Source organism: Limanda limanda, chromosome 4, assembly GCF_963576545.1.
Source record: "Limanda limanda chromosome 4, fLimLim1.1, whole genome shotgun sequence".
Classification (NCBI taxonomy): domain Eukaryota; kingdom Metazoa; phylum Chordata; class Actinopteri; order Pleuronectiformes; family Pleuronectidae; genus Limanda; species Limanda limanda.
In genome coordinates, this window is record NC_083639.1 from 18,727,336 (window position 1) to 18,746,412 (window position 19,077).

Below are 19,077 nucleotides of genomic sequence, written 5' to 3' on the forward strand. Positions count from 1 at the left end.
TTTACTCAAGACAAACAGGATTCAGGTTAAACTCATTCATTCATATTTTTCAGAGTTGAATGAAACTGAGACATTATGTGGTTGGTTTTGAGGGTTACAGGTACTAAAACGACTGTTTTATCCCAAAGCCAACCCAGACCAAAAGCCTTTTTGTTCCCAGCCCTTGTATTTCCTGCTAACTCCCATCCTTCAGGTTCAGTGTGTAAACTGTTGTTTTGCCGTCATGTTTTGCACCACATTAAACTCTTTCAGAGCGCTCTCGCAGAGGACTTGTTTTCCTTTACAATTGCCGCCAAAAGAGCCAAATCCATTGTTTGAGCAGAAAAATGTGATACACCCTCAAACACCGCGGCCTGCTTCATGAGGTGTAAGTGATCTTGAATCCATTATTTATGACCTCCTTTTTGCTGCCATTACACTGAAGAGCGGGACCCGGTTGTACACGGCGCTGTTGTGCTAAACAGTTCTCCAGCAGAAAAAGCCACTTGCGTCTTCACACTTCAAATCTGCTCTGATTAATGCTCGACTCAGTCGCTGCGTGCAACATTTTACAGCGGCGGCCGTTCAGAGGGAGACCTGGGTCGATGCCGAACAACACGATGAGGCAATGGGTGTTGCTGAGCAGGCTGTGTCCTGGTGACAAGAATGCCCAGGGGTTTATGGGTGACATATTAACATTTGACAGTATCAATACAGTTTTATTGATGGACTACAGCGTCCTGTTACAGACCCAGTCGGCGAGGTGTTTGAAGATGAAATGTTATACCTTATAAATTGAGTTGAGCCCCCTGATGCTATCATCTGAGGTAGCACTGTGCAAAAGCAAAAGGAAATGTCAACATGTATCTTCTAATAAGGTCTAGTGGTGCTCTGTGAACTTCAAACTTAACGACCCAAGACGATTTAATTTGACTAATTACCTGATGGAAAATCGGATCTTCATTGCGCCAAAATAGACTTGGGCATGTCTAAAATATATGTCGAAGTTTTAGCTGTCAGACATTCAGGATTATTTATATGAAATGTTTTAGTCCATTAAATAAAAAAAAACAATAGTTCAAAAAGATAAAACAAATAAATTTCCTATCATATCATCCAGCTGTTTGTTTAAACATAGACACAAAAAAGATTCTCTTTATACTCTGTCGCACTTAAAGCAATAGTTTCACATTTGACCAATGAAAACATCAAAACCAAAATAAAATCACATTTTATTTTTACATATTAACCATAGACCGTATATAAAGATTGGCCATGCCAAACATTTCCAGATATAAATGCTGCCATCTTGCACAGTAATGATCGAGGGATTAGGCGACAGTTTCGAGGTCCTGTTGTAACACATCAAATCACAAGTCATTTGACCTGACTTTTAAGTTTGATCTTTGTCCTATCCACTCGCATGAAGGAGGTGGGATATGTGACCTATACTGCCGCAAGCCACCAGGTGGCGATGAAGACGCTTCGGGAGACATCTTTATTTACAGTCTATGGTAATAAACAAACAAGATATTACCTGTTATTGAGCAGGAGGAGGCTGTTTGGCATTTTGGTATATCCAGACAGAATCAACAGTTTTAACTTAATTTTTGCAAAGCTAAGCTAACTTGCTAATCAACCTATAGCTTCTTATTTAGCATAGGAGTTGTATGATTCTTCTCATGTAACTCTCAGGAAGAAAGCAAGCAATTTATTTATTTAAGTTAATTTCCTCATTAAAAAGCACCTTGGCACCCACTATTGTTTCGTTGTGATCTGATTTAATTTGAAGCATCGAGTGCGATGAGCCCTTGTGTTCTCCTGTGCTGCTCTTGACTCGATGAAGGCTGTGGATCATTGTCTACCACTGTTTGATATCTCATGTGTTATTCATTGAAAAGCTGTTTTGCTGTTTGCGCTCCTCATGCTTCCTGCTGACTTTACATGGTGTCACTTTAACCGGCTGCTGTGTGTACTCAGAAGGATTGCCAATAAATAGAAGTGGAAGGTTTTTGTCAAGCTGCATTATTATTTTGTGTTCTCTTCGAATGTTTGTGAGGTGACTTGCACAATCAGGGACTCATAGAATCATGTTTCACATACTTTTAATATCTCCGCTTTAAAACACAGGGTTTTTCATAATCAAATGAAATGAATCACAATCACATCCAAACATACCTGATGTGTTCTTCTCTCATTATTTGTCATGAGTGGAATAATATTTATCATGCACCAGTCTTGTTGGTATTAAGTTTGATTCTAATACATTTAGCTAACACAATCATGATTTTTTTTGCCTCCATTGACCCATCAAGAGGTAACTAAAAAAACAATTCAAATGTCCACATCGTAAAGGTATCAGGCTTTTATTCAACATTAATACCAAGCTGGGGAAACATTGCACTCCGAGTTCTCTAATTACAATGCAGCTAATGTATTATTTCCACCCCATGTGGGATTACTTTCATCTTCCCCATTAAGATGCACATTTTGTTTGGATACTCAAATTACAAACCCCATATTAAATCTGACTGTGCAAAAGGCATTGATCATAGCCCCGATAGCTGCACTCCAACTTTGATTTAATTTGCACTTCCATTAATATCTATGAGACGTCCGATTGTCGTCTTGGGCATATTGATGGTATTGTAAGCCCTGCCTTCATATAATGTTCCCCAGCGGCAATGAGGAAATGTTACAGAGAATTAGGCCGAGAAGCAGGCTCAGTGGAACTGGCACTGCAGTCGGAAATTCATTACCCTAATAAATAGAGGGGGGAAATAGCAGAAATCTTAAGAGAGATTTCTCTCTTCCGCCTCCTCTCTCTCGCTCTCTCTCCCACCACAAAAACACAAAAAAGCCCTCACTTTGGCCAGAGAGTGGGTGACTGGAACATAGGTGCCTCTTATTATTGCTGTCTGTGCACCCAGAGGACTTCTTGGGACCCTAAGAAGTCTTCAAAATGGGCCCAATGATTCAATAGAGAAGCAGTCACTTACTGTATGTCCATCATGAGGCTTTATGTCTACACAACTGTATATGGCTGCATCGCTGATTATTACATCAATGAGCTTAAATCTCATTAAAATCTTCAGAATAGGATTAAATGGCATTATTAAAAGAAAGTACAAGTACAACTCCAGTAGTAGATTCAGTCGCAGCTAGATAAGTGTCAAGCCACGCTGATTTCTTATGTTGATTAATGAAGTGCCAGCTGAGTATATGTACTGTTCTCTTCCTTTGTGGAGGCCTTGACATGATGTTTTCTATGGGGAAAACAATGGTGGAGCCAAGAGACATGAGTTATGCTGTAATTAATGCAATCATGAAGATGAAAATAGCTGTTGTTGCAGCAAGAAAACGACAATGAAGAGCGTGTGAACTGAAGGAGGAAGAAGATTCATTGTTGGGTGACTGCGTTCGGAGACCGGGCGGTCCTCCGAGGCCGTCGCCGCGGCTCGACAGTGTATCTTTCGGTAAGAGGCATCTCCGAAACAAATATGTTTTACTGCGTCCCTCATTTCCTGCATTTTATTCCAGACAACAGCGAGCTTTTTCAGTGGATGGCACAATTTCCCTTTTTGTTTTCAAAAAAAAGGGGGAGGGCTGCGCTTCTCTTACGATTCTGCCAGAGTGATTCATTTGCAGGTCATTAAAAAACTCGTCTTTTGAAAGCGTTAGGCTGCTCAGGTGGCGAAGCCTGTGCAGGGGAGACATGTCGTAAATAAAGGCAGCTACATTTCAAATGCCATAAATAGGGGACACCTAAGGACCTTGCATGATTGCAGACATCTAATCATTTAATTTATGCGTGTCTAAAGGAGCCCTCATTAACATTCAAGTAGCACTCATCTGTCTAGCGGGATCATTCCAACGGCTGCATCACTCTCAGATGGAACGTATCTATTTGGGCAACACAGCATGGCTACACACTCAGCAAGCACCTTCTCGCTTTCTCCCTCAATGTCATGAGAGACACAGCATGTAACTCTCATAACTTACAGTGTGTGATTTGTGATCCAGTGATTGTGTTGCTGTTAATATTGAGAACCTTTGACAAAGTTAAAGTCGTATTCTCTAGGTCACAATGCAGCGGCGGGGCCTCGCACTTCTGACTGTGTTGCAGCAAACCCCGTGACCTCATCTCAAAGCAGTCTGGACAAAAGGTGCATGTTGGGAGTGTATTTGCAGACGATCATCAGCAGCCTTTTGATGGAGACAACTGAAGCCTGTGATGTTTATTTTTGAATATCGTCTGAAGTCTGTGTTAACACTGCGATACTGTACCACACCTCAGCGTCTGCACAGCAGATACATGTATGACAGGAATTCAATAGTAATTGGCGTGGATTGCTTCTGACACGTGCTGCTAGCTGACAGCTGCTTTGTTCTATGGTCAGATCTCATATTTAACACATCAAAGAGTCGGGATACTTCACACTCTGCTAAGGACTGATAGCAAGTCTGACACTTCCCTCAGAAGACAGGGGAGTTTGTCTCGCTGTGGCGGAGAATGAAGTCAAGTTGCATTCAGCGCTTCTTTTTTCTCATCCCTGCCAAATAAATGAAGTTATACTCGGGCAGTTTTTTACAAGGAACACAGTAAACATCACAGAGGAAGCGCGATTTTGTATGAGGGAATTATTGGCAGGAATTTCCTGCAGCAGGGAGGCATATTTAAAAACTGTAACTATATTTAAAAGCTTGCATGAGCAGTCTGTAAACACGGAGAACTGTTGTGAACATGACATGCGCCGTGGGTTAGCGTCTAGACAGTGAGAATGACTTTGCAGATTGAGGATTAACACCAGTGAGACGGGGAGAAGCAAATAATAGATTTTTCTGTTTTGGTACACTCCTCCAGTTGTCTAATTGTAGCTCAACAAAATTATTTACACACAACAGGCCTGTTACCTTTTGCTGTGAATATGACAGACAGAGTTGCATATGGCCGTTACACAGAGTTACACAAAGTTATTGCCACGATGAAGACAATGTAACATACTCTGTCCTGCTCCTTATTGGATCTGAGGTTTCCATTTGTCCTCTTTCCAAAACTATTAATCTTGAAATGGTTTTATTCTGAAATTGTCTATGACAGAGAGGGAGAGAATGTTGAGAATGAAGTTGTAATATTATAGGAAAAAAGTTGCAAAATATGAGAGTAAAGCTCTAATATAACAAAGCATTGTCTTTCTACATATTCATTTCCTATTGATTTCTTTAAATAAACACATTTTTAGTTTAAACTCATGTGTAGCCTTCCCTACTTTGTCCATCCTGGAACAATTTTATTATTGAACTCTCCCAAAAAATGTTCTCCAACATGGCCCTCAACGTTGTCCTCCTAGTCAAAAGGCCAAAGGACAGTTTCAAGCTATATCTGAGTTAGCTGTCTCGCTAATCAGCTACAAATCATGTGAGTCTCAGTTTGAGATCAAATTTATACATCATCAGCCCAAAACAAGGAGAAAGAAAAGCAGACACCGATTTTTAGTAGGTTTTATAAACTCTGAGGACCTGGAGGAAAGTGCAAGTATTTGTGAGGTAATGTGACACGTCCCTCATTAGCCCAGAAGACCTGCAACACCCCCCCTTTATAAGGTAAGGCAAAGGCAGGGGCCTGTTAATGACTTGGTGTTAAACACCCCATTTTAACCGATGCACAAGGAGTGAGAGAGGCATGCTCGTCTCTATAGGCAGTATCCGGCAGCATTTTGATGTCTCTAACAAGAACACAATAAATTGTTCCTCATTATTCAGTAATTAACTCCAATGCGCCGGGTCCCCATCCCCCTGCGCCACGCTCTAAATCACCACCCTCCTCCCCTCTTCTCCTCCTGCTACACAGCTCTTTAATTTCCTCTATGCTGTGGGGGGTGGGGGCAAGAGAGGAGTGGAAGGGGGGGACACACACAGCTTGATGCACTCCATCATTCCCTTGCCACCCTCCTGTCACCCCTTTGCCCTACCCCAGCCGCACCCTCCTCCTCCCTCCCTCCCTCCCTTCCTCCCTTCCTTCCTTTCCATCCCCATGCCAACTCCTCACCAGTGTGTGCTCTCCCCGCTGGATGCCACCTGGTTAAAGCAGGGAGGGGTCAGCTGAGCCGGGGACGACAGGCTTCAGTCACGTTCGACGTAATGAGAGGAGCAGCGGCTTGCACTATCAAGGCATCAGAACTCGCCCCCCGGCTCCGCTCGCTGTCTTCTTCGCAGGGCTTTCCCCTTCCTCCCGTGCTCTTAATTGTTCGAATGAGGTCATTAATTGGAGGCTGAGTCAAATCACCTGTCATTTCAGCTGGGAATCATCCGCTGATTGAAAGGTATCATAAAAACCTGCCCAGGGCCTGGTTTTTGCGGCGCCTGCTGGGAGCTCCCGTCCTGCCTTGACAATCTCCGCCCATGGGCACACAGCTCACTTTACTTGCAGCGGCGGAGATTAGGTGGGTACAGACTTGGGTGACACACATCCACGCTCATGGCCCAAATATAGATTCAAGAGAGTCAGTAGTGTCAGGCGCAATTCCTGGAGGATGTTATGGGGAGTGTTCGCTTTCCACTGTACTATTAACGCCCCTGACCTAATTGAGGATGTTGCTTCCACACAAACCACTTCACTGTAAGAGAGTGAGGTCAGGTTCATTTGTGGGGGTAATTGTGAAATTGGCATGTAAACTAGGACAATATAATAAATGACAAAAAAATTAGGACAGATGTCAAATTTCTTGATAGATTGTTCATAAATTTAGACATGTCCTGCTGCAATCACAGATGTGGTGTGGTAGTCCAGCAGTAAAGCTACATTAATAACTATATATGTTGTATCTACTGTCTTCGGATGTCAAAGTTTCACGGGGCAGAATGCTTCTTAGCCATCATATTATTCTGCTCAGCGTCCTGGGTGTAGCTGGAAAGGAGGCTTATGAACACATGCATCGAATATTTGAAGTGACGTCAACTTTAACGAACAAAAACATTCTTCACCTTGTGACAGCTACACTGCACAGCAAGGCACTGAGAGCTGCACTCCCGGACACTTAAAAACACTCAATTTACTAAAGAAAAATCACATTGAATGTGTCCGCAGTATTGACACAGAAAGACCATTAGAAAAACAGGCCTAAATTATTCTGAAGGCACAATGCTACATTAGGCTTTGGGACCCACTCTTTTTCCACATGGACTTCAGCTTGAGGAACAATACATAAGATGCTGACAAACCCGCTGTTTGAAATAAAAACCCTCTAAACACATGGCATTAATATTTAATGGTGCTGCTTCCTCAGGAGGCCACTCTGGGCTGCAGTGCTGTGTCTGAGGGGAGATGGTATTAGTGCTGTGAGCTCTGGAGGAAGAGCAGCTTCACACTAATGAAGCGATCAGGGCCTGAACTCTGAAGAAACCTCACATCCGATTAGTGAGCAGACATGCATGTAAACATGGCGGAGCTGCACGCGATTAGATCACTTTGTTAATGCGAGTCTTGTGTCACCAAACACAACAGCGGAATATCGTGCAGTGTTTGGAAGTATTTAGCTTGCTTACAACACATTGCACATTTAATCATTTCAGTATTAATCTTTCTTTTTGACTCTCTGTGCAAGTGTTTTGAATTAGGCTGTAAACCGGGGGAGTAGCATGAAAGCTAATGGGTTACCACTATCCTCTGAGCAACCATTACGGTGCATGCACATGTTGTGTGGCAGTGAAAACCACCTGTCCTTGTCCACATCCGCTCGGCTCAGGATGGGACAGCGTTTGAACCGTGGCCAGCAAAGGACAGGCCATTTGGATGTTATTAAAAAAAACATTAGTTTCTGAAGCCTGGGCTGCTCCCAGAGCCATCAGGTAATTTGAAAGGGATCCAGCGAGTTTAAGATGTGCAGATGTTTTCGCTTTAAAACTGGCATCTGTTTATGTAGGCACACTTTATGTTCGAAAAACCACAAAGGACCACCAATAGGTTTTATGGAGCAGTATCAGCTAGAGCACTCAGCTTTGTAATTGTGCTACACCAAGTAATGAGAAAATTGGTCACAAGCAGTGTTCCCTGTAGATGTAACCCGCAACATACAATTTTGCACAGCTTGTGTAGTATCCACATTTATTTTTTTGTAGTCTGCACGCTGCTTTCTGAGCTCCTGTGGAGCTCTTAGGAGGTCACACACGGTCAGTTCAGAACATAATTCATATCAAAGGAGTAATTCCATCTAAAAATACATGTAACTTCATACAAGGCTTGTAAAAAAAAGCACCTTGAGCCTTCACAAAGTCAACTTCTTCAAAAGTAATTCTGTGCATATTATCTTAATCCTCTTTTACTAAATACTGTGAATGTAAAGGTTTAAAGGGATAGTTCATTATCTACTCGCCCCTATGCCGATGGAGGGGTGGGTGAAGTGTTTAAGTCAACAACAACACTTTTGGAGTTGCAGCCAAATCCAATACAATTGAAATAACTGGTGACTACTTCTTCAAACGTAAAAAAAACTGCAGAAAGAAAACATGAAATGCATCCACACTGCTCCTGTGGTGTCATCCAAGTGTCCGTAAACCCCGGCATTCAAATTAGACTCAGAACAGCGTAATTTGCACCATGTTTTAAGGCTAAAAGTCTGACACCAGAAGCAGCGAGGCTCTTGGGCGTGAGCTCATGTGCAGTGTTTCCTGTGTGTGGAGGATATCAGAGGTCATCAAGGCTAAAAACATGGTGTAAATGATGTTCCTGACTGAACTCTCACAAAGCTTCATATGCTCCCTGGAGAGAACTTTGAGGAACACAAGGAAGTAGAAAATGAGATGATTGAAAAGCATTTCTGGATTTCATCAAATCTAGGCTGGCACGGTGGTTGTACAGCACTGTCACCGCACAGGAAGAGGATTTTTGGGCCAAGTTTCAGTTTTAAATTGAGTTTGTATTTGGTCAAGTAGAAATATTGTGATTTATTCTGCCTGTAGTGAATAAATAAGGAAATATACTTTGTTGCGTCACTTGTAAAATCTGACATCTCATTACATGTCCTATAGGTTCATGCAACATTAAAGTGTGGTAAAGCTTCTATAATATGTAGAATAAAATAATAAAAGTTATATTTGTATTTTGCTAAACGAGTAGCACTCAGGTCTTGTGCAGCACTCACACAGACTTCTAGTTGTTGCTTTATATAAAATAACCAACAAGCACATTAAAAGAAATGATGTACAACCAAGAGAACATAAAAATCGATTCAACAGTAAAAGAAAAAAAAGTAAAAACGTCTGCCGCATACTTTACTGTCGGCAATACAAGGCATAGAAATCAATGTGACTTACAGTATATTTGGTAGATGACCACATTACATTAGTGTGTAAACTGCAGCGGCACCACAGGAAACTAAAGTAAAGTAAGTAAATAAAAACTCAATAAACCTGCGTGGTCTGTATTTAAATTAAAGAAAACAATGACATAAAACAGTGGATTGTAACAGCACAGATTCTGTAAAATATTAAATCATTTACGAGCTAAAGAAATTGGAAATGAATCACAGTGACAGCTCACTGTGTATCTGCACCATGATCTGCACGTATAATACAGAATTATCAAACCTAGGCTTTTCAGGTGCATTCCCTGTGTTTCTATCTGTCTTATAGGACTGTGGCAGGAGTGTATAACTGGAACAACATGCGATGGCAGTACTTCTGTCGCTGCGGTATAATAGTCTGTGTGTTTTCAGAGTGGGATTCCTCTCATCGTCTTCATGTGTAATAGCAGAAAACAAATGTTTGGTAATTGAGCGTGATCCAGTAACACTCAGTTGTGCACCTCTGACCTGTCTGAGAAACAGATGGTGCTTAAGAACAATGTTGTGTTGTACTGTTCACTGTTCTAACACCGACATGGCAGCCAGGCTCCTGTGTCCATTTCCCATTATGTGACAAGGACATCTTTCAGACTGAAGTGATCCAAACACTGATCTACCACTTGAGAGAACTGTCTTTGAGAACAGAGGTTGAGGGGAGCGTCAAGGACGAGTGTCTCACAAATGCCACATCCAGCAGCTCCTGTGTTTCCAGTGGCACTTGAACTGAAATAGGCACGCTCAACAGGGGACAGGCTTCAAGACTTTTTTTCTCGACACTTCAGAAAAACGTTGCAGCTGGAGAGCTTATTGGTGTGCCAGTATCAACAGAGCAGCGATGGAATTCACAGGCCTGGGGGACAGTGTATTGTTTGTGGTGACACTGCGGCTTTGTTGCATGGTGATTCGGTACAGTGCAATTTAGATTCAACACACTACTTAACTCAGACTGTTACAGTATTGATTGATTAAGGTGATAGTTACAGCCATGACATGAGTGTTTGTAATAACTTATTAGGAAGAGCAGGTCAGAGATAAAGGAATATTTATTTAAAATAAAATTGACAGGATGTATCAGCAAATTTCACATTAGATTCAACTTCAGGAGACAGCAGACAATTATGTGAGGGAGGTGATAGTCAAGTATTTGAAAGTTACTATAAAAGGACCATTCCAGCAACAGTGGGACAAGGTATAATAGTAACGTTAGTAGCCAATTATTACTATTATTATAGCAATTGCCCCCAAAATGTGTATGCTGTATCAGTACTGTTGCATTAATGCATTTCATATAACTCACTGTATATGTAATATATGATAAATATTGTTTGTTTCACACATTTATGTATCTGGTGCAACTAATGGGCCGACATTAGGGCTAACTCCTTGGAAAAACACTCCAAGTTGGGAAAGTTGTGTTTTTCCTGATACATTCCCTACTGCCGACATTGTGTGAATCTAGCGTAATCTGCCTAGCGAGTGATAAGCTGGCTTTCAGATTTTTGGCGATGACTATACAAATCTGAGCAGCCACCACTTTAAGAAAGTTGCTATTTTTATACATTAATAATCAGATGGTTTGGTTTCATAAATATCCATGGAGCATGGATTGTTAAATTCCTTCATTTTAAAACACGGTTTGAATGCACATTTTACTGTAATTCACTATGGTTGAAAGCATCTGCCATATACATGCAGTGTGTAATGTATTTACTGGATGTAATACTTTTTTTCAGATGAAAGATTGACAGCCTCAATACATACAACTTTCCATATAGTCATCTTGACAGATTTATGTTTTATTTTTTAAATGATTGAGGTTAAATTTGTCTGTGTTGAACAGGAAGTATTGGAAACAGATACAGTATTTTGTAATAAACAGAAGAACCACTGATGCTGAACCACAACTATCAACAGTCTCACTACAATTTCTCCTTTGTAGCTCGAACATAACATGGAAAACCTAACAGACCCTTTTTTCACAGAAATATTAAATACGCCTTGACAGGAAACACAAACACAGTAGGTGTGATTAATAATAGTGTGTGCATTCAGTTCCTGGCTCTACTGTTGAGGCTCGCTGCTTTAAAAATGGGTAACAGCCGTTGTCAATCATATAGGTCCACTTGGCTTTTCCTGTCAAAGTCAAACTGTCTGAGATGAAATGGGTTCGTTTCATAGATTTAGGACATTACATTATATAGATACAAGGTCACATGCATTCACAGATGCATTATCTATATTTATAGTCATTTTAACACCACAAATGTTGCATGTAACAGCTTTAATATAATTTTCTGTGCATTTATCAGAGTTTTAGCCTGAAGAAACTGTCCACTTCACAGTCTGATCTTTGCATATCCATCAAGTTCCTTAGGGTAATGAGGATTGTTTTCCTCCTAGCGGAAGCATAACTCAGAAGCCTCCATCGCCAGCTCCAGACAATCCCCTCCTGCATTACAGGCACTGAGCAGACCACAGTCCAGGTCCGTGTAAGAGCCATCGTCACTGCTGGATGCAGACTCTGCTGCTGTGACGACCTGCATGTAGTTGGGGCAGCAGTTGCTGCTGTCGAAGCGGCAGAAGAGGCAGTTGAGGATGATTCCTGCACAGTCAACTGAGGGAGACACACCCAGTCAGGAAGGACGTTAAGTTTTATAAAAGCATATACCCCCTTCACGCTTTTGCAAAGACCTCTTTGAAATAATGTGTGATGTTTAAACCATATCTGGGGACATAAATCATTTGTGCTACTATAAGAGCTGCTTGTCCTCACTTATATCTTATAACGTTTTAAAAGCATCCTTTGCTTCCTTTATACATGCATAATTTAGGAAATCATGCCCCACTCCCTCAGAGAGACAAGCAAGAAAGCTGTTTGGAGACATAATCAATTACTCCAAGTCTCTCTTGTATACTTTGCCAGGAGCGTTTCCAAATTGTGGTGTGGCTGCAGTGAAGCAATGTTGTGTGTCTTCCCAGCAGCCTTTGCCAAATGGTGCCCCCTCGGGTGCTATGAAGCGTGAGATCATCAAGTGACACTGACCATGCACAGACAGTTACTCACACACAAGACATGTTGTTGGAAAGACCCTATGACGTGTGTTGCAAAGAATGCAGAGAAGATAAAGTGTACTTCCTTCTAGGTTGCAAAATGTAATGAATTTGTTATTTAAAAATGTATATAAATTGAAATCTGCATCTTGATCCTGGTCTGCATCATAATACATTTTTATAAAGATATACACTTTATGAGATGAATTATGAACAAATTTAGTTAAATCCACAGATTTATGCTGATTTAAATTCATTCAGCTGCTATTGTATGAGCAAGATGACACTACATTCAACTCATACTTGTTATCAGCATGTATCCACAATATGTCATTGCAATTGTGCACTGCTTTCAAGAATTTAATCAGATGTCAGAAGTGTTACAGTCGGACAGGAAATAGGATTTGGAAGAAGAGCATTTACAGGGTTATCTGAATATATAAAAGTATAAAAGTATAAACCAATTGCCTCAGTGTAAATGTTATGATGTGACTTTTGTGATTTCGAAATGACAGGATTAAATTATCTGCACCGAAGCCAAGAAGAATAGGCTCAGCACAAATACAGAAATACAGTAACTAGTTATTCAGATTCCATTCTATGTAGAAGACCAAATCTCTTTAGTGGATGTAATGACCAAGTGAGAAGAAGGTGGCTTAGACTTATTTAGTTCTCTTGAGGCTCTACAAATTGCACCAAGTCTAAATCATGGATGGTTGTTGCATTGTTTGAAGTTTTCCACAGTGTGCCAACCCCTTTGTTTTGGACATGGCCGTGAAGGGGTATAGTCTCATCCCCTTTCTCTATCTGATGTAGGGGTATTCACCATCAAGCCCTTCAAACCCTCCTTTAACTGTAGTATATTCAGGACCCCCCTAAAAACAAAGGGGTAGACGGAAATTCCCAAATGCTTCACGAAGGGACGAAGCAAATCAAGATGGTGTCCGCTGCGGGTAAAAGGCTCAGAAATGCTAGTATGAAATCTTGCAAAAATAATCATGAATTTCATTTTTTATTTCAGTGGAATATCTTATTTTAATCCAGTAGAAAATGAAAATGTTATTGAATCACTGAGACGAAAGTTTTCAGGAAAATCGCATTATGTGATTAAGTGTCTAAAAGAGGCTGTAAACAATCTCCTAAAGCTTTGTAACAGTGACGTTGCTATTCTTGGTACCATAGTTCTCTTTTATACAATAATAAATATGGTTGTTTTGGATAAAGTAATTGTCACTGCTTACAGTACTCCGTCAGTTTCCATATTCATATCTAACATTGAGGATATATGAGCCTAAAGCAGACTCATAAACTGTTGTTTGTCAAGAAGTACGAATCTACTTTTTTACTTTGCACAGGAACCAGTCTAGCTCCAGCCACTGCTTCCAGTTTTCATGCTAAGCTAGGCAAGCTAGGTCCTGACTCCGTATCAACACATGAAATGACATCAATTTTCTTATCCCTTGAAAAGAAAGTGAATAAGGGTATTTCCTAAAATGTTGAACTATCTCTTTAATTAAAATGAGTTATTTTAAAATTACTTATTTAATATTTAATTTAATACAAGTGCATAAGAACAAACAGTCTGTGGTGTAATCACTTATGCTGCATGTACAGTATCGAGTCTACTTTGGTGGCCTTTCTTTTCATTAGTCTTCCTATTTTTTGCTGTAGTTTCAGTTTCTTAATTATTCACACATTTTCATAATTGATCATATGAGCTGCATTTAAGCATTCCCACTGCATAGTGAGGCATAAAGCTAGTAATTTGTCAAATTCTTTATTCTGTATATGGTCTATGGCATTATTATGCTGCATATTAATGATCATTTATTTCATCAGTGCAAAACCAGTGTTTGGATGAAAAAGTTAATTTCCTAACAGTTTTTACAGAGGATTCAACTCAAGGTCTATTTATCCCCGAGAAGACTTCACTGTGTGTTTATCTGAACGGGTTTGGCAGTTTGATGATGGCAGACGTAGGGGTGAGTAAGTGCTGGTGTCACTAACCGCCCATGTTGCTCTGCGGTGAAGAAGACAGAGACTCTGTGGAGGAAGAAGCTTTGGAGGAAGATCTCCTCAGGTACATTTTCAAAGAGAACCTAGGGGAAGAGGATCTGTCACACTCTCTGGGCTGCTGAGCATCTGTTTCCCCTCTGGTGTCCCCAGCCTCAATCTCTGCAGGTCCCCAGTTTCTGACTTGAGCCTCAAATTGAATCCTTTCTGTAAGAGACAAAATGTTAAATAATAAATAAAGACACACTCATTAGCAACAGGTACTGATGCTGACTGATTGACTCAGTCATTTGAAGCACAGTTAAATCAGCTGAGTACTAAATATGTGTCTGCTGTCATCTGTACTTGTCCATGTCTCAGAAGAGAAAAGTAACAAGCCTGTTTCACCATGTAACTGCAGTAATTCATTTGAAAAAGTAGAACCCGACAATTTACTGCCAATAGTATTGGCTTTATGGTAATGTTACCATACAGTAGTCCTGTATACAAAAATACTTTTAAAAGTCTTTATACTGTCACAGGACACAGCAGCTATCCAGTAAAACAAGACTGTTGAGATTCTTTGAGGGTTAGACACTGTAGAAACAGTGAATACCATAGGGAGTGGGAGTAAAACTGATAAATCACAGCCTTGAAACAGTTTAAAAGACTTTGCTGGGATTCAAATTAGTGAACGACAACAAGACATTCCTTTTAACTTCACGAGCCAAATGCTTTTTTAATGGGAAAAAAACAAATTTGGAAAAACATATTGTCTTTCTTTCTGAGAATGATAAGGCAAATGATGCATGCAAGCTGAATGTATTGTTAGCAGTCCAGGTCATGGCCTGGGGCTGTCCTGTGCTTGCTTACTAGCAACTGTAAAGCTTGTTAATTGACTTGTTATATCTTGTTTGTTAACCAGTATGTCAGGCAAGCAATTTCATGGTGACAACAAGAGTTAGATGATACACAGATTTTATTTCTCACTATCTTCACAGCCAAGCTGGCACCTTCCTTATTTCTAGACAAGCTAAGCTAATATTCTCATGGTAACAGCGAAGGAAAAAGCTAGCCTGCATAGCTCTATTCAAAGTAAAGAAACAAAATCCGCTGAACAACCCATTGGTTTCCCCTTCCCTCTTTATGCCAATTCAAGTCAACCAAACTATTGCTTTAAAGTCTATGTCCCGACTTGAGACAACATCTACAATCTTTGTGATGAACATGCCACTGGTCAATGATAAAGAAAGGTATACTGTTTGATTTGTTTGCCCTATCGTCAAGTGGAAACCGCAAATAGAGTCCTAAGCTTAGTAGCTTAATAGCAAAGTGTATCCAACACATAAACCCTGCACACCCACAAAAGTGTTTTTAATGACTCGGGCTGATTAGACATGGTCACGTTAAAAATGCTATTATACGAATTTATTGCGTTCCAAAACTCAAGTGCCAATAAGAAGGATGACAGGTCAACCAGTCATTCAAATGGTTGCTACAAAATGAACAGGAGGGTGGAGCTGTCAGTCAAACACAATTTGTCCACACCCTCGTGGTCCTGAGAATGGGAGTAATCAGATAACGCCTGTGTGGGCGGACTGAAGGCATGCACAAGCTTTAATGAGGCAGGTAGTGCTCAATGTTGGATGAATATTTATTGAATGGAACTACTGATTGATTCAAAATTGACAATTGTCAATTTGGTTATTTGTGTCCAAATCCAAACCAAGCCTGATGTAATTCATCTAAGCTGCACTCAGTTTGTATTACTCTGTGCCTGACACACATTGTTATTGCTTGCTTCGCTCGATAACAGACATGTGCAGCGTAACAAATCTGCCCAGCCAATGTGACCAACCTGAAACTGAATATCATTTCAGATATTTTTGTCTGACTATGGTTGGTTGATCCAAACTCTAATGTGCAGTATTGCACTATAGACACAACATACAGTAAAAGACCAGTCGAGCTTCTCAATGTGCAAATGTTACATTGGAGATGTGTGATACACCAGTGGTGTTATATATGACCCTCACATGGAAGGTGGAGCTTGTGAATGGGAACTTGTGTACACACTGTACTTTGTGCTCAATTGGTAAAGTCGTGAGAACTCCGTGGTCAAGCAATGGAAACCTGCATGTGAGCAAGCCAGCAGGTCGAATATTACAGCGATGGGGATCTCAACATTTTTCTGTGACATGTTATAAGGTACAAACTACGTTTGGCTATAAATAGAGTATATTAACTTATCAACCAATGAAAAACGTTGTACAAATGTATAAGTTGTGTGTTCAGGGCTTTGTGAAAATCCAAAGTCCAAGGTTGTGAAGTTTTAAGATCAGCATGTCAACATCAAATCTAAACAGATATTAATGAATTATTGCGATGGTTGCAGAGTGTTTACCTTTTCACCACCTATTTGAAATGAATTATTCACCATTCCTTTCTCTGGTTTATTTAACATTTAATGCCTAATGATTTATTCAAACTCTGGGCACATTTTTGAAAGTCGAATAAACTGTAGTTGTCTTGTTTGTCTTACCTAAACTGTTGAGAGACAGATACAAATGGACGTTGCTCAGGGCTGTATTGGCCTTTTTTAAGATTTAAGTGGCTGTTTTGTAATAAATATGCAATAGCGAAGTTCAAAATATGTTCCTGTGTTAACACTGTCAGGTTTTATCTCTCACTGGAAATGTCTGTAATTTCATCGGCCACATCTCAGTGGCTGAAAGGAGAAGCCAAGAAGGAAGGAATTGGTATTTGAAGAACAACAAGTTTAAAATAAACTTCAAAATCAGCAGCGTCTGAGTGTATGTTTGAGCTGAAAAGCAGCATGATGCTCCGGGGTTATCTAATGAATTAAGTACGAAGTGCTGCTAGTCCGTGCCCATGACCATTAGCTGATAGAGAAATTAGGCCTGCAGGCATTTTTCAGGTTTTGTTCCAGTGTTTGGCCAAGCCACACTCACTCATTAGACAACACAGTAAACTCAGAGCTGGATGGAGGATAATCTCACATCATGTTTTAAATAAAAATGCAAACTCAAAGTTGCAGCACAACAGTCAAACAGAAAAACATCAAAACAATTTTAAAAATGTACGTACGCAAGCGACTGACCAAATCCATTTGTTTCATTACTGCAAAATGGGATTTGTTGGGGAAATCTTTCTGAAACAGTAGAACTTTCCTTTAAAATGTCCAATTTTAAATATAAAATAACACAGGATAGAAGTAAGCACACTCAGGCAGCTGCTTCAGGATGAGGAAAACGGATGATAACACAGACGACTGCACAATATCATAACAGAGATTTACAAGAAACACAGTGAATCAGTAGCCATGCTCTGACTTTTTCCACAGACCTGAGTCACGTTTCTTACCTCCTCTCACCCGGTAAGAGCCCTCCTCAGCAGCGTCCGCCCTCCCTTTGTCTCTCACATCGGCTTTCAACGTCATTTCATCTGCCATCTGGTCCATTGCATCACAAATAGAGAATGTACTAAGTATGACAAACCGGATTACCTCAAACCAAAAACATGAGGCTCCACACAACTCAGGCCAATGTGAGTCAACGTCTGACACCGAAACCACAGCTCGGTGTCTCCGTGCTCATGTCAGCTCTCAGGATGTGTCATAGTCTTCTGGTCCTGGCTGTGGAGGAAGCTTTTCACTTCGGCAAAGCGGAGAGCATCCAGGACAAAGTATCCTTTACATTGCACAGGGTCCATTTGGCCTGCTGCCTACTGTACTGTAAACCTCTCTGATGTTCCAGTGACGTTGGCAAAAAATACTGGAGATCTGCTCTGATCACAGCATCAAGGAGACAAAGTCAGAAACATTTTATTAGTGTGAGTAAGTCTCGCCCTTTAAGTGAAAATGAAGCTTAAGGCAAAGCATCACATCATAAAAGGAAACATCACTTTAAAATATCAGTCACTCTACTAGAGAAGTGCTCGTTCTAAACCTGCCTGTTCGTAAGGTTCTGTTCTCTTGTCCTGAATTATTCCTTGTCATTAGTGAGTCCTCCTCAAAGAGTTCTACAATATACTGTGACTTTTTATTGTTATGTGTATAGTCTATAGTGCAGACTGAAGTGAGACAATTTTGTGTTCATCCTAACCCTAACCTATTTCTTATGTATTTTTATGTTTGATAGTCAATGTTCTTATTAAAATTAAACTGAATGTGCTTCATTGGATGACGAAGGAATGAGCACCGGCAAACACCCGTTAATGTCTGTGCTGGTCTGATGTGGTGAGTTCCAATGCCAATGACTGTTGTTTATCTGAGGACTTGGAAGAGGACATGTTCAGCTCAGACGGCAGACTGAACGCATTCTTCCCCGTTCGCACTGACTGCTACAGAGCCGGGTCACCTGTTCATTACATTTTTATCTAATAGTATTGCGTGTCCACATCACACAAAAATTACCACTTTACTTCCTTGAGTCATTAGGAAGATACATGCCAAGTGGGTATTTTTTGAGGATACCAATTATTGTAAAGAGAAGAAACACATTCCACATATAAACATAGTTCCTGTATACACACTCGCACACACACACACACACACACACACACAACATCTCAGTCCCTGCTTCGAGGCAGTGTTTCTGCTGAACATATTTATGAGGCAGCGAGTGCCAGTTTGTTTGTTGGGGTGAAACATGCGGTGAAACATGCGTAGCGAGCTGCATTCAAATTTCTCCCA

The 19,077-nt window shown here is 40.6% G+C and overlaps 1 protein-coding gene across 1 annotated transcript; it reads right to left on the reverse strand.

The window, feature by feature from the left end:
• Positions 1-11,716: 11,716 nt before the first annotated feature.
• mdfic2 (MyoD family inhibitor domain containing 2) lies at positions 11,717-17,844 on the reverse strand. The gene is made up of 3 exons (XM_061069284.1): positions 17,748-17,844; positions 14,382-14,591; positions 11,717-11,934 (listed from the first exon to the last, which is right to left on the reverse strand). The coding sequence occupies exons 1-3, from the start codon at positions 17,842-17,844 to the stop codon at positions 11,717-11,719; spliced, it is 525 nt and encodes a 174-aa protein (XP_060925267.1).
• Between the last annotated feature and the right edge of the window lie 1,233 nt (positions 17,845-19,077).

Coding starts and splice junctions, on each gene's coding strand:
- mdfic2 (XM_061069284.1), bottom strand. CDS start 17,844: ATGGACCAGATGGCAGATGAAATGACGTTGAAAGCCGATGTGAGAGAC. Junction 14,592..17,747: donor CTCTTACCGGGTGAGAGGAG/GTAAGAAACGTG, acceptor TGTCTCTTACAG/AAAGGATTCAATTTGAGGCT. Junction 11,935..14,381: donor TTCACCGCAGAGCAACATGG/GCGGTTAGTGAC, acceptor TGTCTCCCTCAG/TTGACTGTGCAGGAATCATC.